Source organism: Canis lupus, chromosome 5 (assembly GCF_048164855.1).
Source record: "Canis lupus baileyi chromosome 5, mCanLup2.hap1, whole genome shotgun sequence".
Classification (NCBI taxonomy): Eukaryota; Metazoa; Chordata; class Mammalia; order Carnivora; family Canidae; genus Canis; species Canis lupus.
In genome coordinates, this window is record NC_132842.1 from 59,203,217 (window position 1) to 59,224,985 (window position 21,769).

At 60.3% G+C, this 21,769-nt stretch overlaps 1 protein-coding gene across 1 annotated transcript; it reads right to left on the bottom strand.

The window, feature by feature from the left end:
- Positions 1 to 1,164: 1,164 nt before the first annotated feature.
- On the bottom strand, positions 1,165 to 21,698 carry MMP15 (matrix metallopeptidase 15). Its single transcript, XM_072826917.1, has 10 exons — positions 21,522 to 21,698; positions 10,066 to 10,214; positions 9,266 to 9,394; positions 7,666 to 7,973; positions 7,170 to 7,331; positions 5,984 to 6,237; positions 5,514 to 5,652; positions 4,495 to 4,645; positions 4,291 to 4,406; positions 1,165 to 3,157 (listed from the first exon to the last, which is right to left on the bottom strand). The coding sequence occupies exons 1-10, from the start codon at positions 21,681 to 21,683 to the stop codon at positions 2,691 to 2,693; spliced, it is 2,037 nt and encodes a 678-aa protein (XP_072683018.1). The 5' UTR covers positions 21,684 to 21,698; the 3' UTR covers positions 1,165 to 2,690.
- Between the last annotated feature and the right edge of the window lie 71 nt (positions 21,699 to 21,769).

Below are 21,769 nucleotides of genomic sequence, written 5' to 3' on the forward strand. Positions count from 1 at the left end.
ATTTCCTGAGGAGCTGCAGCCTCCTCTGCCAAGTCTCTTCCCTGGCCCGGGCTCTGAGGAAGAGCTCGGTGGGAGGTCTCGCATCCTCTCCTTTATCGTCCCTGGGCCCCTACCCCGCCCTCCACCTGCCTGGGGACCTCTGGGCTTCTGAGTGACCCTCAGGCTTCAGGCTTCAGACCTGGTGGGGCCCTGTGGCTAACAAGATGGCGTCTAAACCCGGCCGCCATGCTGCCCGCCCAGGGCCCTGTGGTGGGTGGGGGGCCCTCATGGGCCATTTCCTAGCTGGGCCTGAGAGGCCTTCGGGGCTTCTGAGGGCCAGCATTTCCTCCTCTCCTCAGCCAGTTTTCAACACAAAGAGAGGAAAGGGTGTGATCAAGGGGGGCTGGGGAGGAGGAGCGCAGGAGGGTGGGGTGTGGCACAGGTTGAAGGCCCTCGCCCCAGCTGTTGGGGAGGCCTGGTCTGCTCTGCGGTGGCGGTGGCACCCCACAACAGCTGACCATTGCATTTCCGGGGTGCAGGCCAGTGCCCAGTAGCTCGGCCCAGAGGAGGATGTGGGGTCCGTGCCAGCCAGGCCCACATTCCAGGGGCAGAAAAGCTTCAGTCTCCTGCTCTCCTGGGCCTCATCTGCAGGCTGCCCAGGGTGAGATTTTCTGCTTCTCCAAAGATGGCAGGACAGATGGTGGCCACCATCTCATCCTCTGAGCAGAGCGTGTGCTGAAGGGGCACTTTCCAGATCCGAAGCGGTAGCATGTCCCATCTCTTGCCTCCAAGCTGGTCTTCGGGCGCCCAGAACCCAGTGTGGATGGGTGGGAGAACGAGGTGGCCTGGCCTGGCGTTCCCACCCCTCCTGGTCACGCACTGTGCGTGGGAAGCAGGGACGCCCTCCCTCACCACGAAGGAACGTCAGGTCAAGTCTGCACTCTGCCGGCCCCACTCCGGCAGGGCCAAGCCCGTCCCCGCCTCACTTTCCCCTGGTCTCCGGAGGGCAGCACCCCTCACTCTTCCTCCCAGGCCCCCTGGGAAGATCGCCTCCTCGAGAACTGGGACCAAGGTCTCTTCAGCATGGAGGCCCGGCCCCTGGTCCCAGCCTGGACCCCCTCCTGTCACCCGCAGCCCCTCCAGCCGTGAGCACCAGCCTCGAGCCTCTTACAAAGGAGGCCACGCTTGCCGGCTGTACAATTTAATCAGTGCAGAGTATTTACAGAAAGAAATGCCTGGGGGTGGACGCTGCCCCCCACCCCCCATCCCTTGGCTGGCCCTCCGGTTCCGAGGACGGAGAGGGGAGCAAGCTGCCAGACCTGTGTTCCGGGCCAGCCCGTGAGACGCCTCTCCCTCTAGGGGCCCTCGGGGGTCCGGGTGGCAGGCCCGCTTGCTCAGGGCTACGGGGAAGCACAGGGGACAGAGCCGGCTGTACAGTACCATTTCCACAGCAGCCTTGCCTCCTGCTTTGGGAAGGAAAAGAAGGAGGAAGTGTCCCTGCCTTTAGGGCTGAGCCAGGGAGAAGGGGAGTCTCCAGGCCACAGTGAGCTCCTTGGGGATCTACAGCCATGTCCCACAAGTCTGCATGAGGGGATGAGCTCCTGGCCTCTCTCTGCCAGTGTCCCTCCTCCCAGCGCCCTGAGGGACAGGGAGCTAGACGGAGGAGCCGTCAAGTCTGGTACATGGGGGGCTGTGGGTGCCCATCAGCCCCCTGTCTCCTCAGGGCAGCTGGGACCTGGCAGTGGGTGCCTGAGGCTGATGGGGTTCTGAGACCCCTGAGGACTGTGGTATGGGTGAGGGAGAGAGGGAGGAGGCCCAGGGCAGGAACCCAGGTGGATCATAGGTCAGAGAGGAGCGGACAGGGGCTGGGAGCTGGCTGGAGGGAGGCCCCTGGGTGGAGGGGTCTTGGCAAACCCCCTTTGGTCCTTAGTAAGGCAGGCCCAGGGCTGCTTCTGAAGAGAGGGGAGGAGGTGGAGGCTCAAGTGGTAATGTGGGAACTGGGGACTGTGGGGCCCTTGGCAGGCCAGGGCCAGAGCCAGGGCCAGGGGAGGAGTCTTAGGCAAGAGAAGCCTGGGTCACGGGTTGAGAGGGGTGGGTGGGGAAGGAATCAAAACTCCAAGTGACTCATGGCCAGTAGGCCCCTTGACCCTTCTGACCTCTGTGGCCTGAGGCTGCCCCAGGTGAATGCTCTTCCTAAGGCAGAGATTCAGGTGGGGGCCCCACCAGTCTCCAAAGCCAGCTCAGGCTGAGCGGGGCCCAGGGCTGGAAGGAGCCGCAGGAACCCTTTGGCCACCTTCCAGCGGGGCCTTTGGACCCCCTGCTCCTCTGGCTGTGGCTAAGGCGGGGCTAACTCCCTGTCCAGAGCAGAACTACATCTAGAAAGCTCTGATCCCTGTCCTAAGGGACCACTGCTTCTGGTCAGGAAAGTAGAAATGAAATACTCAATTAGTGTGAAAAAAAAAAGAAAGAAAGAAAGAAAGAAAAACAAAACCCGGGCATAAATAATCAATGGGGCAGGGTTGGCAGGGATGTCAGCGGGCCTGGAGGGGCCCCCACCCAGGGGCTGAGGGAGCCACAGGAGGCTCTGGCTGGGTGCCCCCAGGCGCCGTCTGCCGTCTGAGAAGCACAGGTGTCTGAGAAGCACAGGCCCCGCCAGCCCCAGCCCTTAGCACCGTGAGGCGCAGGAGCAGGAGGGCAGGAGGGGGGTGGTGTCAGACCCACTCCTGCAGAGAGCGCTTGCAGTAGAGGAGCATGCGGGGCGCACCCTTGCGCTGCATCTGCACCAGGGCATAGGTGAGACCCAGGATGCACAGGAGCAGTAGCAGAGGCGGCACCAGCACCATCACCATGTTCACTGTCCGCGTGACCTCCTCCAGCTGCACCACCACACGGCTGCCCCCATCCTCGTCGGTGTCCTCCCCGGAGTCCTGGTCTCGGCCCCCCGTGCCAGGCTCATGGCCCTCCTCGCCCTCCTCACCGTCCCCGCCTGCCCCGGGCTCCGCACCCCCATCGGGGTTGAAGGGCGGACGGGCCACGTCGGGCCATCGGGGGCCTGGCTCCACCTGCTCTTGGCAGCCCATGAAGTCCCGCAGGATGGATTTGGGGTAGCCTGGCTCCATCCGCAGGCGCTCATTGTCAAATTTCCAGTACTTGGTGCCTTTGTAGAAGTACGTGTAGGCTGCAGGGGTGGCAGGGGGCAGGCAGGGAGGAGAGGTGTCAGGTCAGGCCCCACTCACCAGCCAGAGACCCTCAAGACGACCAGGGCATGTTGAAGGTGCCCCGGCTTTAAAATACCCACCTTCCCAGTCACTTGCCTGAGCCTTTTCAAACCTGCCTCCCCCCACCCCCCCGCTGTCCAACATACAGGAGCCAGACCTGGCTCAGAAAGGGGCAGGGTTTGGGTCAAGGGCCTGACTATGCTTCTAGTGCTTCCTGGCTGGGTTGACACTGACTGGGGCGGGACACACAAGGGTCCTGGGCCCTGCTACCTTGTCCCAGGACTGGCTCCACCCCACACCAGAGAGGCTAGTGTCTTGTTCAAGGCCATGCAGCCAGCCTGTGGAGGACCTGGAGCAGAGCCCCACACTGCCTTGGACAGCTCTGGGGCCTTGGGCACTCTGCCCACGGCCCATCAGCCCCAGGAAGGGCCAAGTCTGAACTAATGGGTGAGTCTAGACTCGGCTGAACGCAATGAGATCAGCGTGGCTGGGGAGTGATGCCATCGTACAAGACACCATGTGATGTGCCTAGGCACTGGCAAAGCCAGCAGGGTCTCCCCTGAGCCCGAGACCCCAGAACCTGAGAACAGAGACTAATGGTTTCTCTTACGTTTGCCAGAGACCTCACCAGAGAAATAAAAGCCACGGCTCCCTTTTGTCAGTTATGGTGACAGAGGTCAAGCTTCCTTTTGAGGCGGGTAAAAGGGGACTCTGGGAAGACCCTTGCCCTCCAGTGCTCTGAGCCGAGCTCACCCTGCTCAGGCTTCAGGGTCCCTGGGGGCTTCCCAGGGTGGGCTGGACTCTGTAGGGAGCAGGGCAGTTCCAGGGCCAGCTCTGGACACAGGCAGACATGGGTTGGACACTTGCTGGGGGACTTGGGGCCCTTTACTCAAACTCTCTGATTTATTTGTCTGTAAAAAGGGGATGGAGACAGTGCAGCAAGGACCAGGAGAGTCATGCTCTGGCAGCCTCCAGCCCAGGGCTCTAACACAGCTGTGTCCCCCTTCCTGCCATCGCGATGCTGGGTAAATCCTGGGTGTGGAGGAGGAGGGATGTGGGTGCTGGGCAGCGCGCAGGGGGTTGGCCTTGGTACCTGCATCGTTGCTCAGGAAGGCCCCTTTGGGGGAGGTAGGGATTCCTTGCCAGACACTGATGGGTTTGGGGTAGCCAGGGTCTCCACGCTGTGTCTCCTCATTGAAGCGCCAGTACCTGTGACCAAAAGCACTGGGATGTGGGTCCTCTCTGGGTAAGGGGCACTCGACTGGGGCCTTCTCCCTTTGGGGAAGGGGGTGCTCACCTGTCCTCTTGGAAGAAGAAGGTATGACCTGTGGGTTCCCACCAGATGGCTGTGTCGATGCGGTCATAGGGAATGCCCAGGCCATAGCTGGTCAGTGGCTGTGGGTAGCCGGGCTCCAGGTTTGCTTCTCGGAAGAGCCAGTAGCGGTCACCTGCAGGAGTGGGAGGTGGGTGAGGACACGAGGAATACTATCCTGGATCTACAGATCCATCCACATCCACGGCTGCAATCACCACACACACACACACACACCACACACACACACCACACACACACTCATACTTACACCCTTACACGCAGGACAGGCACTGACCCCCCACACACACACCCAAGACAATACACAATGCAACTCACTTGCATGTCACACACACTCGCCACTCAGGGACACCCACAACATACTCATTTACACGTGTACAAGTCACTCACTCACAGCTGTACACACACCACACATTCCCGCTATAAATGGCCTGTATTCCCATGTGAACATCCGCCCCGCACCACACACAGTCCTTGTGCACAAACAGGAAAGGGGGCACCCTGCCTGGCCTCGGGGCCCAGGGGCTTTGCTTTGAGGGGGGGCTCAGGCCACAGGTCTGGGGACATGGCAGGTCTGCCAGGGCATCCTGCCCTTGAGACCCTCCCCAGGGAGGTGGGCCCCAAAGGGAGGGCTGGTAGGAAGGAGCCCCTCTGTCCCTGCAGGCAGACCCCAGAAGGCTTGCCCGAGTGGGCTCAGGGGATCTGTTTGTATGAGGGGGTGCTGCCAGAGGCACGGAGGAAAAGGATGCAGAGCCCCATGCTGCAGAAGACAGACACTCGCCTCCCCACCAGGGGGGTCTCCCCATCTCCCGGTTGCCGTCTACCTCCCCCGCCCCTGCCCTGACTCATCTGCCCCCATGGGGGACAACAGGATGACACATGCAATGTAACCCTTTCCTCTTCCCTCAGGCCCGCTGGGTCAGAGGCCAGGCCAGAGGCCAGGGCAGGAAGGCTGCCCCGCCCTCCCACCTACCCCAGCTAACCTTTAAAAAAGACAAAACGTCCGTCTTGGCGCTCGTAGGCAGCACTGATGTCACTGGGCAGGCCACGCCAGAAGTGCCCGATGGGCATGGGATAGTTGTCCAGGACGCGGTTGTGCCGAACCCGCCAGAACCAGCGGCCCTGGGGAGGGTGTGTATGTCAGTGGGCAGACCAGGCCTCCTCCTCAGCCCACCCCTGCCCAGATCAGGGAGATCGGAGGGTCGCTTGGAAAGCCAGGGGGGCACCAGCGAGCCAGCCCTGGGCGGGATACAGGCCTGCACTTGCTAGTCACCCCGGCCCGAGCCCCGAGCTCTCCAGGCTGGTTTCTTCTTGGCCTAGGGTCTGATGGCACCCCAGAGGCTGCTCAGCGAGGCAGCGGGGGATGCTGGGGCAGGCAGAGGGGGATGTGGGGGTGCTCTCCTGCTCTGAGGCTGGGCCAAGGGACTTGGGGAGGCAGGGACAGGGGCCAGACCTTGAACACGAACATCTCCCCGCGCAGCATGGCTACTGTGTCAAAGTCCCCGTCGCAGATGTTGGGGCCATACTGGTCAGGCCGTTCCGTGGCTCGGGGCTGGGCTGGGGGGCCTGGCTTCGGGGGTCGCTCTGGCTTCCCACCTGGGGGTGGTGGCTGGGGGGGTCTGGGGGGCCGATGGTCTGGCCGGCCTGGCCGCCGGGGAGTTACGGTGGGGAGAGGCCGGGTGGGCTGTGGCTGGCCATCCGGGGTGCCTGCAGAGGGGGGTAGGGAGAGTGGGAAGTCAGCCCAGAACCAGGGGACCCTGGGGCCCCCAGTCCAGGAAGACACGTACCAAGTTGCTATCCATCCACAGTAGACCCCTGCCCAACACCAGCCATCACCCTCAGGACCTCCATCCTCCATACAGCTCCCACCTTGACCTCCCCACTCTAGACATGGGTCACTGTGCCCCTGACGCTGCCCCTGTCTCCACTTCTCCTTGGGGACATTCCCCTCAGGGCACAAGCCTGCTTCAGGGGACCAGGAAGTCGTGGACACGTGCAGAGGAAAGAACGCGGCTCTGTGACCTCTGCTGAGGGCCCACCTCATTGCCCAGTTGCGGGGATACAGTAGGGGAGTGTCCATCATGTATGCAGCAGGGCAGGTACCGTGCGCAGCAGTGCCAGCCCTAACAAGGGGCCCGGTGTGGCACCGAGCGCAGGCCCTGACCCACAGAACTAGAGACCTCACCACTGGAGGCCCTCTTGGGTGGGGCGTGGGTGGAGGGGGTGCCACCTGCCTCTGTGAAGTGATAAGGCAACAACACTCACTGGAGAGCCTGGGACAGCCTTGGGTTGGGAGTAGGAGTGAGAAGGATGGGGTCTGGAACCCCAGGGGCATCCCCATCTAATAAGAATATCACTGACCCTGAGGAGGAAAGGAGGTGTAAGTGAGGGACCTCAGGGACCCCAGCCTGGAGACACCATGAGGGCCCTGGGTGAGGGCCAGGCCCTGGAGTTGGCCCTGGGTGTGATTTCTAGCACCATCAGTTACTCACTGAGTGATGCGGACCCATCATTAATCCTCTCTGGGCCGGTTTCCTCATCTACAGAACAGGGTTAGTGGTGGTGCCTATGCCTGGTCGGGCTGGGAGTCGAGAGCCGGAGTGCAGAGCCCCCTGGCCGTGCCCACGCTGCCCCCTCACCGTAGAGCTGCTGGATGCCCCGGAGGTCGTCCTCGGGCAGCTGGAAGGTGTCGGTGTCCATCCACTGGTAGAATGGCGCCATGATGGCACTGGGGTTGCTAGAGTGCTCCAGCCCTAGAGCGTGGCCCAGCTCGTGCACTGCCACCAGGAAGAGGCTGTTCCCTGCAGCGGGGGTAGGCAGCATGGTCAGCTCTGGCCCGGCCTGGGGCCTGTGGGCTGAGGGTATCAGAGAGCTGGCCCTTCTGCCCCTTTAGAAGAGGCTGAGCTGCTCTGACTCCAGGGCCTCATGCTTCCCCTGGGATATGGGTACGATAATTTCTCTTCTCTATAGCCCCTTGGAGATCATGGGTCAACGGACTGGGATGGAGGGGCAGTGCTCAGAGAAATGCACAGGGGATGCTCTCCCCAACCAACCCAGTACCTGCTCAACCAGCTCAGAGGGCAGTGCCTGGATCTGCCTCCCCTGCCCTGCCTTGCCCTGGCCAGGTGCTCTCACCATGCAGGTCCGTGCTGGAGAAGGTCCAGGGCTCATCTGCATCGAAGTGGGTATCCCCGCCCAGACCAGGGCCAGGGAAATAGGCGTGGGCCAGAAAGCCCCCCGTGCCGTCAAACGGTGAGCTGTCGCCGTGGAACCCAGAGGCAAAGAGTACCATGATGTCAGCTTCCTTCTGCCGCCGCAGCCGGATGTCCTCATAGGGCACCTCCTGGAAGACCAGGGGTGTGGCCTGCTCCCACACGCGGAAGGCCCTTCGCACTGCCTCTAGCGAGTGGTACCATCCCAGCTTCTCTGTGTAGTTCTGGATGCTGTGGGTGGGCAGGGAGACAAGGGATTGAACCCAGGGCCTACTGGGTTTCACTGTCCCCTGCTAGCACCCGCTGCAGGGGTGGGGGTGGGGTGAAGACACATGGTCATGAGAAACATATAGAAGATCTGAGCTGGCTCACGGACAGCGCCCATCAGTACAAACTGTCAGTTTACTCCGATGTCAATTTGAAAAACAGAACGTGTCAAACCCGGGAGTTCATTAGGATATCACCAAATAAGGCTGCACTGTCCCCAATTATCTTAAATAGGAAAATCATTAAGCAAACGAAACTATAGGTACTATGTAGCCGAGAGAAAGAACTAGATGGTTTGCATACAAATGGCCGAGGCTTGGGAAACATGGGCCAAGTGGTTCTGATTATTGGACTGTAGGGTCAGGCTGCCCTGAGTTTAAGACTGGGCTCTGGCATGATCTAGGTGACCTGGGGCAAGCGACTTAGTCTTTTCTGTATTTCAGTTTCTTGATCTGTAAAATGGGAAAAGGAGAGCAGTGCTCTCATCTTGGGGAGCTGTGGGGATAAAACAAATTAGCTCATGTAGGACATGTGCCCCGAGTCTGCACGTGATAAAAGCAGGATGCAGCCTGTTATTACCCACATAAATCAGATTAAGCTTCTGTGTGCTGGACAGATCTCCTCCATTAAAAGCTGGTTGGGCCATGAATTCGCTCTGGGGGCCTGGGTCTAAGTGGCCACAGGAGCTGCTCTTCCTCGGGAGACAGAGCTGTGGGTGGGGCGGTGGCTGGAGTGAAACAGGAAGGGGAGCCCTTGGGGACTGCCACAGGGCTCTGGGCTCAGGGGGTTTCTTGCCAAAGGAGGCGGATGCCTGACCCAGGGTTCTTGCAGGGACCTGTTGCCTGCCCATCTGCCAGAGGCCTGGATTCCAGCACCATGCCACCCTTAGGTGCGTGCCTCCCCTTAGGTGCCTGAAGTCCCCCTGCCAGGCAGTGTGGTGACCCCCAGCTGGGAAGCCAGCCCCGGGACTGCTGGTGGGTAGGGAGTGAGGAGGGAAGGAACACTGAGCGGAAGCAGGTCCAAGGGTCCTGACCTTTGCCGGCGGAAGACTGCCTGGGGTGTGCGGCTGAACTTGTGTGCGTGGGAGTGGGCCGGACTGTCTGTGCTGGGCACCCTGGGGTGGGCTTCTGGGAAAGGAAGCCTTCCAGACAAGCCCACTGGGAAGCCTGAGGCCTCAGCCCGGGTGGGGAGAGGAGTGGGCAGTCTCCAAGTGATGCGACGGGAGAGCTGCTGCCCTGGACCGCCACAGTCCCTACCTGAAGGTCAGGTGGTGGTTGTTCCACTTCCTCCCCGTGAGGGCATAGCGTTTCCGCCGCCGTCGCAGGTTGGCTTTCACGCGCACCCCGAACTGATCCGGCACCCCGCAGCGGGGTCGCTTCATCCACCTGGGTCATGGGCACAGAGGGGTAAGTCCAGAGCCTCTCCTTCCTATGTCTGCCTGCTTTGGCTCTGCCTCTTCCAGGCAGCCCACCTTCTTCCACCCCTTTGCCTGTGGCCTCCAGCCACCCTTTCTATGGGTATGGTGGAGGTGGGAGGCTTTCCGTGCTTCGGTATCCTCAACAGAAACACGGGCCCATTGACCTCAGACTGGAAGACTGAGTGCCCAGTAGGGCTCCACCAAGCTAAGCTCCCTTTCACCAGTATCACCCGGGAATGGGAGAGTTACTCCTTGATATGTTATGCTCAGTGCACACTCAACGACGTGTCCCATCACCTCTGTCAGATTCAGCACAGAGCCCGGGCCAAGCAAGGATGAGGATGTCCCAGCTAGGGCATGCATGCTGCTCCTCCCCATTCCCCTGTCTGTGGCAGACATCACCAGCCCGCCCCACGCTCCTTGCTGCTTGACCAGAGTCACCTCCTGGGGCTCAACATGAAGCTTCAGGCAGCCACTCCCAGCGTGGAATCAGAACTAGCATGGAAGACCTAACCCTTCGCCATTTCTTATCTAGGCCCCTCTAATCTGGAAACTCCACCTGCCAAACCCTTGTCAGAGCAGGTCAGAAGGAGGGCAGGTGCCATTGGGGTCGGGGGAGGGCTCGGTGGAGGGACTCACGCCTTGGTTTCTTCGTCAAGCACGCCCGTGACAGGAATCCCATAGAAGCGCTGCATCTCTGCGAGGGCTGAGGCCAGGATCTGGGCGGAGCGCATGGTGGACATGTGGCGGCTGGGCTGGGGCAGGTAGCCGTACAGCCTCAGCCAGTTCTGCAAAGGAGAAGCCACCACTCGGTCACCATGTCTAGCACTGCTACTTCTAAACACACAGCCTGCACCGACCACTGCCCACCACCGCCACCACCGCCCGGTTGGGGCCGCTGCCACCTCCTACTGCAGTGACCATGTGAGCCTCTGTACTGTTCTCTTTGCTGCCACCTCCTACGGCCTGTTCTCACACAAGAGCAAGAATAAAAGGCCTTTACAAGTCAGGTCTGCTGAGTCTTCTGCTTAGAATCCTCCAAAGACTTCCCAGCTCAGCGGAAAAGCCAGGCCCTCAGTACCTGGCCGGGCCTTCGCTCTCAGACCTCACTGCTCCTGCCTGACCCTAGCTGGTCACATCTCTGCCTCAGGACCTTTGCACTTGCTGCTCCTGCTGCCCAGACACCTGTATGGTTCCCACTCCCATTTTCTTCAGGCTCTGCTTTCACCTCCCCTTAGTGGAGGGGCATTCTCTGACAACACAATGTTAAAAGAAGACCCCCATCTGTGTACCCTGCATCCCCTCTTCTCCTTCCCTGTACTTGTCACCATCTAACACATTACATGTTTCACTTAGGTATTTATTATTTGTCTTCCCCCATTAGGATGGGAACTGTCCATGAGGACAGTCCACAGTAGCTGTCCTTGTCATTGTACTGGCTGCTCCAGGGAGGGCCCCCTACCACTCCTGGCAGACTGCTGGGGACCCTGAGGGGCTCAGAACCTCTTGAGGCCTCACCAAGTAGGAAAGCCGACCCCCGGCAGTGCTCTCTGACAGATCCGACCCTCCCGAAAGAAGAGTAGATGGATTTGGGCAGCGCACCCAGGCCCAAGAGGATGGGCCAGGAGGCCTAAAGTCCAGTCCCTGCTTGCCACAGATGCTTTGTTCTCACCAGGTCTGAGTTTACTCAAGGAAATCAATGGGGTTGTGGAGGTCATGAGATCTGAGGAAGACAGCCCTGGGAAAAGCAGCAGGCACACAATGGGGGTGCCGGTCCCCTTCCAGAGCTTGCTGGGCAAGTCTTCTCCATCTATTCATCTGTCCATTTATCCACCCACCCCTACTCCTGCCGAGAGTTTCTGTGGCACCCTGTGCCGGACACCATGCCAGCTGGAGGCTATGGAGGACCACGGGGGAGCTGTGCTGACCTCCAGGTGCTTACGGGCTCCCTGGGAAGACCAGGTGTTCCCACAGAGGGAGGGATTCACGCCTGCAAGTCTGTGAGCAGACATGACTGTCACAGCCGCAGCTGGAGGATGGGATCCCTGATGAGCCAAACCGAATCGCAGTAAGAATTCATCCTGGCCATGAGCGCATGGTGACTGCCATGGGACGGCCCATAGCAGTCCCCGGACACATGGAAGTGTCCTTTGTACCTCTCCTGGCCCACTCTGGGTCTCTGGGGGGCCCCAGAATGAGGGCACCTGAGGCCTGCTCTCTTGGAGGCTCTGGAAGGTTAAGGCTGCACATCAAAGTCCCATAAGGCAGGATGATGGCCAGATATGGTGGCTGCTGTGGACCAACAGCCCTATGTCAGCTGGCCACGCCCATGTCTCCTGCCACCAGCAGCACAGCCAACTCAAATACTTGCTCCCTCCCTGCCACCTGCCAGCCTACCCCCCCCCGCCCCGCCCCGGCATGGCTGGGCTCAGCGGTGCCCACTGCCTCTGCTGGAGGCAATGGCTGTGGATCCAAAGAGGGGGGCACAAATGCCCAGCCGCAGCTGCCAGGCCTCCCAGGCCCTGAGAAACAGCCACAGAACAAGGAGGCAGAGACACAGAGCTGGGGACCAACTCTGGCCCAGGCACTTCAGGTGTGGCTGGATGCCGCCTGTGCGTTAGGCTGTTGGCAGACTACATTTTTTTTTTTATTTCCAGAAGACAAGACAGCCAAGTTTATATTTATTCAAAGGGACAGTGTTAAAAAAAAAAAATCAAACATCCTCTAATCAAGTGCTGCATTTAACGAAATCCATGTCAGACATAAAATGAGACAGAAGACAACCACAGAGATGTGGCCACTTAGGGGGGAATCTGTGCCTTGGAGCACCTCCCCTCCCCTGGGACACTGGGCACCCCCAGAAAGCAAGGGACGAGTGACGGCAGGTGAAGCAGCGGGGGAGCTGTGAGGGGTCCGCAGGCCAGCTGGCCCGGCTCCGACCTCCAGGAGGCACTGGGGATGAGGCACCTGCAGACGTCAGAGCCCACCGACACGGGGCGGCTGGACCAGGACCTGCCTCCTCACGCGGGCTTCCTGGAGGAGGAGTGGGGGGGCCATACCGCGGCTTGGCCATGTGCTGGGCAGGGAAAGGTGCTCAATCAATGTATTATTAATGACAGAGGCCTGTCTGGCTGTCCCTGGAACGGCAGCCTTTTGCCTCTCCGGAGTGGAAGGGTCCAGGCTCCAGCCTCAGGCCAGGGCAGGGCAGAGGGGGAGGCAGGAGTGCTCTGCCCCCCACCTCCCCGACCCTCCCACCCAGGGGTCCTACCCTCCCACACTGGCAGGGCCACAGGCCCCCTCCCTGTCCTCCCCCAGCGCGGGCAAGCTCTCCTGAAGCTCCGTGCGCACGGAAGGGCGGGGCGGGAGTCCACCGGAGCCCGCGGGTCCCCGAAGCGGCTTGGAGACACAGAACCATGATGCCAGGCCAGCTGACAGTGGGGGGAGCCTGCGGACGACGAGGGCGCCTCTACAGCACCTATTTGCATAAGGTAAAAATATCTCAGGGAGTGCAATCACAGGCCACCAAGGGGCTGATTAGCAGCGTCTGCAGTGACAGGGGGAGGGCAGGGGCAGGCTCCACGGCGGGCAGGCGGGCAGGCAGGCTCGGCGGCCCTGGGGAGGGAGGGGAGCTGGGGCCGTCCCGGTGAAGAGCTCCAGACCCCGCAGAGCCAAGGGGCAGCTCAGGGGCAGCTCAGGGCCGACGGGAAGGTGCCTGAGGACCCTCCTCCATGCAGACAAGCACCCCTGGGGGCTCAGGGAAGCCAAGAGCCTCCGTGTCAGCATTGGCCAGGCCTTGACCGGTCAGTCTCCTGGGGACCAGTGGCCCCGGGCACCGCCAGTGCGAGAAGGTGGCCAGAAGCAAGGGCATGTGAGGGAGGGGGGCAGACACGTGGCCGGGGCGCAGGGCGGTGGAGCCCCAGACGCCAGGGTGAAGCTGCTGCTGGAGCCCGCCTGACTCTGGCAAGCCTGTGCTCAGGGCTGACTGCCAAGCGCCGATGGTCTACACCCGCCTTGGGGCTGTGTGGGCTTTCACGTTCCCCGTGTCTAGGGGGTCTCTCTCCGCCCTGCTGCCGGGCTGTGTGACCAGCCCAGGAGGGGAGAGCATGGCATTCGGCTGCACACGTGTGTGACAGCGGCTGCTCGCACCCCTCGGGTCCCAGCTTGCAGGCATGCTCTGCCGTTATGGGCCAAAAGGGGGTAGTGATTCCAAGGTCATGACCGACCTTGCTGGCTCAAAGTCGGGGAGGGGCTGTGTTCAAGGCCCTGCTGTTCCCACTGGTGACTGTAAAGTCTGTCCGTTACAGAAGTAGCCCCCTTTTCTTTCTTGTTACCTAGAGTCTCGTAAGTGGGGTAAGCCAAGCAGGTGGGGAAACTGAGGGGAGGACAGGTCAGGGGGACCTCCTCTACGAGGGCCAATGTCCAGTTGATGGCAGAGAAGGATCTAAAAAGAGAATTCTAGGGACCATGCAGAGAGACCCCACTACCCAAGTTCTTCCAGCCATTTCTTTCCCTAGCTCCAGACCTCACCCTCTTAAGTATGTATAGACGCTTCAGGTGAGTGGTAACCCCAGGTAAGGAAATGTGGGACCATCAGGAGTCTGAGGGGAGATTCCTGGCCCCCTGGCCCCTCGGTGAGGCCATAAAGGCTGCGAACCTACTGTGGGCCAGGCAGTTTACTCTTGCCATCCCACTCAATGCTCACAAGTAACCCCATCCCCATTATACAGAGAGTGAGGTTCAGAGAGGGTGAGTGGCCCACCCAGGGTCACACAACTGTCTGGCTAGAATTGGAGCCCATAAGCGGTGCTATTGGCCCAGGCTACTGTGAAGTAGCACCGGCTCCTCTTGGCTGGATGAGCAACACCCAGCACAGCACTGGGGGAGGGCATCTAATCATCCCCACACCCCACCTCCCTGGCTGGGTCTGGGCGCTGGGCCATGTCAGCAGGGCTGCCCCCTAGAATTGCTGAGACAATGCCAAGCCAGGCCCATAGGGAGGGTATGTCTGAGAAGGAGCCTCGGATCAATATTGTGCATTAAGCGGCTGTGGGGGGCCGGGGGCGGGGGAGCGCCCCTGCTGCCACCACAGCCAGCTCCTCCAGACTGATTGCTGGGGCCCCTCCCACCCGGCTTTATCGGACCCTGTGCGATAAGGACGCTCTCTGCAGGGCTCTGCCCTGCTTCTGTCACCCACAGCTCTCTCTGCAGTCCAAGCAGACCCTGGCAGGGTTGCCAGTCAGGCATAAAAGGCATCTTGTCAGAGCTCCCAGTGACGGACCTGGACCTTCCATGGTGTGAGGTCCTCATGGTGTTCACCTCCCTTACTCTGTATCCTGGTCTGTGGGCTCTTGGGAACAGGCCAAGGTCTTGCCTGGCTCTGGATTTGGCCAGCACAGAGCCAGCGCTGAGATTTGTAGTCCTGGGAAGCCACAAACCCTGCAGATGCAAAGCATGCACCCTGGGGCCATTGGGGGTACCCTCTCCGGGGGATCAGAGCCAGGAGCCCATTCAGCAGCTAGATGACCCCACCCAGCCCTAGACTCATCCAGCCTTAGTCTAGAGAGGACCTCAGGGCCATCAAATCTAGCTACCTCACTGAAGATTCTACGGACCATGGCTGGGCCCAGGACTCTTCCAGCCTGTACCCATGCAAAGATGGGGTACCCACTGCCACCAAGGGAGCCCATTCTGTCTTTGGGCATCCATGACTGTTGGGAAGCTCCTCCTCAGGTGGAGCAGAAATCTGCCTCCCAGTGACACGTGCCCCTTGGTCTTGACTGTTTGTCCACCTAACAGGCCTTTGAGTGATACAGGCACGCTAATTAAGCTTCTCTGAGCCCCCTGTTCCTTCCTTGCAAAACAGAGTCAATATTAATCACTCCCTACCTGCCACAATGGGATGATAGCACAGATGACACAGACCCAAGGCCAGTGAAGAGAGGGGGCACCACGCCAAGCCCCTGTCCTTGGTGGATGCTTTTGCCTTTTGAGACAGCACGGTCCATATTTTAGCAGTTCCAGAAGAACACACTTGCTCATTTGGGGCTCAAGCTGTTCTCCTGCCCCACTACATGAAGGCTGCAGCTGGGGAAGTTGCTCTGGGGGGTAGAAGGGGTGGGGAGGTCCAGCCAGGGAAGCAGGAAGGAGGTAGTTGCCAGAGTTTCCTGGGTTTCTTCCCCACCCCCCTCACCCGCCCTCTTCCAGCCTGGGCCTGTAATCCTTAACCTGGAGGGAAAAACAGACCGGTCCTTAGGCCAGGTCCTTGGGCCAGAGGGCGGGGTGAATGTGCCCGTTTGCTAGTAGTTTCAGGGCAGGATGGGAGCCAGGCCTTGGGGCCTCACCTGGAAACTCTCCTGTAGTAGATACTAGTATCTATCAAGTGTAGATAGTGTGCTCAGGGTACAAAGCCTGGGTGGCTGGATAGGCTGTGGGGGAGGGCTAGGTGCCATTCTGGCCTCACCTCCACAACCTCCTTCCCACCTGGCTTCAGCTCAGCGGGGCACCACACAGGATGACACCTTGCAGCCTGTAGCCCAGCACTCGTGCTCCAGGCCAGACCAGCTGGGTTCATTCCAGCTCTGCTACCCCTCCGGCTGTGGAGTTTGGGGCAACTTCTCTTACCCCTCCCCTAGTCTCAGTTTCCTCTCCTGTACAGCAGGGTAACGACAGCCCCTACACTTGCAGAGTTAACACCGGGACTGAATGGGAAAATGCATACAAAACACCCACGGGGGATCCCTGGGTGGCGCAGCGGTTTAGCGCCTGCCTTTGGCCCAGGGCATGATCCTGGAGACCCAGGATCGAATCCCACGTCAGGCTCCCAGTGCATGGAGCCTGCTTCTTCCTCTGCCTGTGTCTCTGCCTGTCTCTCTCACTGTGTGCCTATCATAAATAAATTAAAAAAAAAAAAAAAACACCCACGGGCCGTGCCTAGGACATAACTACGGATGTTGAAGATGCTCAACAATGACACCTGATCCTCATTGGGCCCCACGTGAGGACCACTGGGCACACTGTTCAGCATTTTACACATAAATGTACTGGATCTCCCCAGTAACTCCAACTGGTAGATGCTATTACAATTCTCATTCTGTAGACAGGGAAACTGCGGCACACAGAGGTTTCATGACTTGCCCAACAGCAAATGCTATTTGCTACTCATTGTCACTGTGTTTGGCCACCATTTTGCAAGTGCTTATGTACCCAGGGCCATGCTCCTAAATGCTCCACATGAAGCTGGGCTCTCACCCCGCCAGGGTGGCAGTCGCTCCCGGAAAGACAAGGTAGTTCTCAGGGCTAATGGCCAGCCCTGGAAAGCTGATCCACACCCTGGCCTCCAGGCTCTGGCAGCTTGACCATCAGATGGCAGTGGGACGGGAAACATCTCTAAAGGCTGGATAGCAACAGGCACCTTGGTCCTCATCTGTCTGTCCAGACATCAGAGAATGAGTTGGGTCTTCTTGCTCATTTCCTGCTGTTCCCACAAGGGCAATGGGACGTGGTAAGAGGCATCCTTCTCTGTCTCTCTGATCCAAGCCCAGCATGCATATCTATGCCGTTCTTGTCTGGGCATGCAAAATCTGTGCTACCTCCCCCAAAGGGTCCGGTCCACAGCCTTTGGTCTCCAGGCTTCTCCAGAACTGGGAAGCACCCTCATGTGAGCCCTGATTTGGGGGGAGCTCATTCAGCTAGAAGGCACCTATGGTGTGCTGCAGGCTTACAGCGTTCCACCTGCAGGGCCCCAGGTCCTCACATTCATCGGTCCGGTCCTTCTAGGACCCTGTGTGGTAGAGGGGGTCCCAGCAGACAGTCCCTGACCCCTCTCTGCTTCTGCCGACTCAGGGACTGCACCTCCAGGTCCGAAAGCAAGCTGGCCATGGGGCTTGGCCCCTACCTGAGTGGCCAGTGGTGTGGGCCATGTAAACCTTGGGATCATACGGAAGATACCAGATGTCTCAGTCTGTTTAGACCACAATAACAAAAATACCATAAGCTGGGTGACTTATAACATTCATTGCTCACAGTTCTAGAGGCCAGCAGCCCAAGATGAGGGCAGTGGCAGGGTTATGTCCCAGGGAGGTCTTTCTTCTGGGTTGTGGACTGCCAACTGCCGACTGCTTGCTGTGCCCTCACATGGTAGATGGGGCAAGGGAGCTTTCTCAGAGTTTCCTTCAAGAGGGCTCCATCCTCATGACCTAGTCACCTCTTAAAGGCCTCCCTCCTAATACCATCACCTCAGGAGGCAGATTTCAACATATGATTTTGAAGGAGGACACACACATTCAGTGTAGAGCACCAACTACAACCCGAGGTGGGAGCAGTGGTGACCCCCAGCTGGCCTCAGGCAGAAATCAAAATCCCAGCTGGGCAGCTGGGTGATGACGGCAGGGAGCATCTGGTCAAGGAACAGAAGGGGCCCTTCCATGGTCATTCTGAGTTGGCCTCAGAAAACATGGGCAGTGAGTGCTGGGAGTTTGCACAAAGTCTCCCATAGGGGATCCAGGAGTGTTCTGCTCCTTGGGGTGGGACAAAGGAAGGTAGCTGTGTTCAGGGGTCAGAATGGGCAGGTCGAGTGTTGAGACAAGCACCCGCCGGGCTATTCTTCACATGGAGGTGGCTGGCTGACTGGACGGCGGGGCAGCCCAGACGCGGGGACCTGGCAGGAGATGGACTGTGATGAGCATGGCCCAATCGGATGCCAGGTCCCTGGCTGAGCTCATCAGCCCAGTTCTCTCTGGGTTTTGAAACAGAGTATGGCGAGGAGTGGTTTGTTTAGTTGGAGAAGACACTGGAAAGCCAAGATGGGAGGGAAGAGAGAAGACTAAGCTTCTTCTGAAGGTTCCCAATGACAAGGCCCTCACATTAACCCCTTTTCCCTGAGGGTGGGCACAGGGTACCTCTGCACTCTCTGCTCCGCATTTAAGAAACGATCCTAGGGATCCCTGGGTGGCGCAGTGGTTTAGCGCCTGCCTTTGGCCCAGGGCGCGATCCTGGAGACCCGGGATCGAATCCCACATCAGGCTCCCGGTGCATGGAGCCTGCTTCTCCCTCTGCCTGTGTCTCTGCCTCTCTCTCTCTCTCTCTCTGTGACTATCATAAATAAATAAAAATTAAAAAAAAAAAAAAAAAGAAACGATCCTAAAAGGACCAGCAAGAAATAAAATAAAATAAAATAAAATAAATAAAATAAAATAAAATAAAATAAAATAAAATAAAATAAAAAATAAAACACCAGGAAGGTAGCGCAAGCAGAGATGGGAACACAAGCTGCCTGGGGGTTCGGCCTAATGGTCAGATCTGAAGGTCAAAATCACAATTTGAGGTGGCTTGCACCCCTCTTTTTACTCATTCTGCTCAGCCACCCCCTAGAGGCAAGGAAGCTGTGCGGAAGTCTACCTCCGCGGACCCGGGTATGAGCACATTTTAATGGCGGTGGCACCAGTGGCACCACACCTGTGAACCCTGCAGCTGAGTCACCTCCGTGGGGCGGGTCTGAGAACCTGAAGTCGTGTCTCACAGGAGGGTGCAGGTCTCACAGGAGGGTGCAGGTCGGGGAGAAGACCAGAGATTCTCTGGTGAAAACTGAGACACCTGAGCAGACGAGGTGTGGCAGCCGGAAACAGCGGGACAGAGACCCGAAGGCAGGGGCTGGACGCTCAGGGCAGGGAGTCCAGGAGCTGCCACTGGCAAGGCAGTCCGGCAGGGCGCGGGTCTGTGCAGGGGAGAGGGACTCCAGCCCAGAATGGCTGGAACCTGGGACTTGACATCACAGGCAGCCAATGGGACAGTGCAGAGCAGCTCAGTGGTGACTCCCTCAAGGACGACTGCCTTCTCCAGGCTGGGTGTGCCAGGTGGCAGGTGGTAGCCGGCTCCTAGCACATGCCAGGCTTCCTGATTCTTTAGTCTGGTGAAACTCCTGTGGTTTCTGTCCTGGGAGAGGGAGAGGGAAGAGAGAGGGGCTGGCCTTGACTCAGTTGCCAGGCTGCTCAGGGGAGGTCCCGGCCATGGCCTGACCTGAAAGTCTGGAGCTACAGAGGTTGTCTCGGGTGAGGGCCAGAGCCCTTCCTCTAAGGGAGGGAGGCTCTGTACACAGGGAATGGGCCAGGCCCAGGAGTCTCAGATGCTGGTCCCCAGATAGCACGGGCCTAGGGTTCTCCCATGGGCCTCCTGGCAAATGGGCTGGTTACTGAAGCCATTTGACTTTTGGGGCCCAGATCTGGATAGACTTGACAGACTTCAAAGAACGGGCTGTACCCCAAAGCCAACTCTAGTTGCTGGGGCAGCCCACTTGTCTCTGGCCCCCTGTCTACCTTGGCTTCCAACATCAAGGCTTCCAACATCCTTCTACCTTCCAGTGTCTCTTCCAGCAGTGAGTTAACCCAAGTTTTCCCCCAGGAGATGGACTGCAGGCCAGTCACAAATCTCTAGCCAGAGCCACCACAGGCTCAGATTTGACAGTGCAGGCCTGGGCTGTGGGTACTCCCTCAGCTAGGAGAGGAGGGGGGCGATGGAGGACCAGAAGCAAAGGAAAGAGAGGAAAGCCCCTCAAACCACAGTTCCTAGCGCCCCAACTCCTGGCCATCCAGGATGCCAATTCACAGGCAGGGCCACCCAATCCAGCTTGGTCTGTAGTTGCTTCCTTTACAGAGATGCCATTCTTAAATAGATTGTAATATTGTAATATGACTTGCAATCCTTTGGTCCTCCACTCCAGAGGGTAGCAGGTGGACTGGATAAGCACTCTCTACCCATTGCCTGGATGGGAGTCCCCACCGGCAGGAGCTCCCTATAAGCCTCTGCCTGACTGCTTGTGTGAAATGGGGGGCGGCTGGACTGGGCATGGGTTGGGCTCCCACTCCACCTCCTGCCAAGGCTCCCCGCAGCTTTCCCTAGCCCGGCCAGGGAGGGAGGGCAGAGCAGGTGGGGAACTGGCTGGGAGGTGTAACTTGAGCCGGGAGGAATTCCCTGCCCTTCCTCCAAGCTTTTATTAAAGCAGGGCGGGGAAGGGCAGGCTTCCATCGGAAAAATCTCCCAGGCTGCCGGGGAGGTGGGGAAGCGCGGGGGTGGGGGGGTGGCTGGGAGGCAGCACCGGCCCGGCGGCCAATAGAAGGCACTCAGGCCCACAGCCCGGGCTGCGGGAGGCTCCAGGCCGGCCCAAGGGTCCCGAGGCCCGAGCCCTGCACCCATCCCCTCGCTCCTGCCCAATCCACCCCTCTGCTGGTCCGGGGCAGGGAGTCGGGGCTTAGAAGTCTGGACTGAACGCTCCCCTCTTGCTGGGGCGGAGCTGGTGCCCTCACTGTCGGTGCTCGGGAGGAGGGCGCTGGGCGACCCGAGGGGCCGGCGTGTGGTGCGGGGGATGCCCGGGGGACCCCGCTCCACCAGGAGGCCGTGCCTGGTTACCGCGGGACCCATCCGGAGATCGGGCTCCGTAGGGACGTCAGTGGGCTCCTGATGAAAACACGATGGGAGTCCGCCCTCTCCCACCCAGGCGGCGGCGCAGGGGCGCTAGTGGGAGGAAGCGCCCGCGGACGCGGGGTCTCCCTCGAACCCACCTGGCCCTGGGGCGGCTTCTGCTCAAGAGCCCAAGAAAGTCGCCAAGGCGCCCCCGCGACCCGAGACCGCTGTCTGGGAGGCTCGCGGCCCTGCCCCCCCCCCCCCCCCCCCCCCCGGCCCGCGGCTCGCTGTCACCCGGGCCAGAGGCTGCCGCGGCGGGCGCGCTGCGCGCTCGGCTCGGTCCGCCCAGGGCAGCCCCCTCCCCATTCGCAGAGAACGTCACGGCGCGCCCCAGGGCTCTCGAGGAATCGGCCGCGCGGGGAGAGGCGCGGAGGGGAGCGAGGGCTGGGGGCAGCAGAAGCGGCTCAGCGCCGCGGAGGGCCCTGGGGGTGCAGCGGGCGCGAGTCCTCCGCCCTCCAGGATCCGGGAGGAGGCGCGCCGCAGAGCGCGGGCTGGGGAGCCGCAGGTCGCCGGGCCCCGGTCTTCCCCGCCCCCCATCTCCGGGACCCCGGCTCGTCTCCGCGCCTCCACCCCCTCCGGGCTGCGGGCGTGGCTCCCCCCGCCCACCCACCCGCCCCGAGGCTCCGGGCCGGGGTCCTTACCTCGGCGTTGACTTCTGCGTCCTCCGCCGCCGCGCCGCGGCCCAGGCAGCCCAGCAGCACCAGGAGCAGCGGCAGCAGCCGCGGCCGCGCCGCCGCCTCCCGGCCGCCGAGGACACTGCCCGCCCGGCCCGGCCGTCCGAGCGCGCTCCGGTCGCTGCCCATGCTCTCGGCGCCCAGTCCGGCCCGGCGCGCTCCACGCCCGGCTCCTCGCTGGCCGGCGCCGGGGCCCCGCACGCGGCTCGGAAACT

Coding starts and splice junctions, on each gene's coding strand:
- MMP15 (XM_072826917.1), bottom strand. CDS start 21,683: ATGGGCAGCGACCGGAGCGCGCTCGGACGGCCGGGCCGGGCGGGCAGT. Junction 7,974..9,265: donor AACCACCACCTGACCTTCAG/GTAGGGACTGTG, acceptor GCCCACCCACAG/CATCCAGAACTACACAGAGA. Junction 7,332..7,665: donor CTCCAGCACGGACCTGCATG/GTGAGAGCACCT, acceptor CCCCCGCTGCAG/GGAACAGCCTCTTCCTGGTG.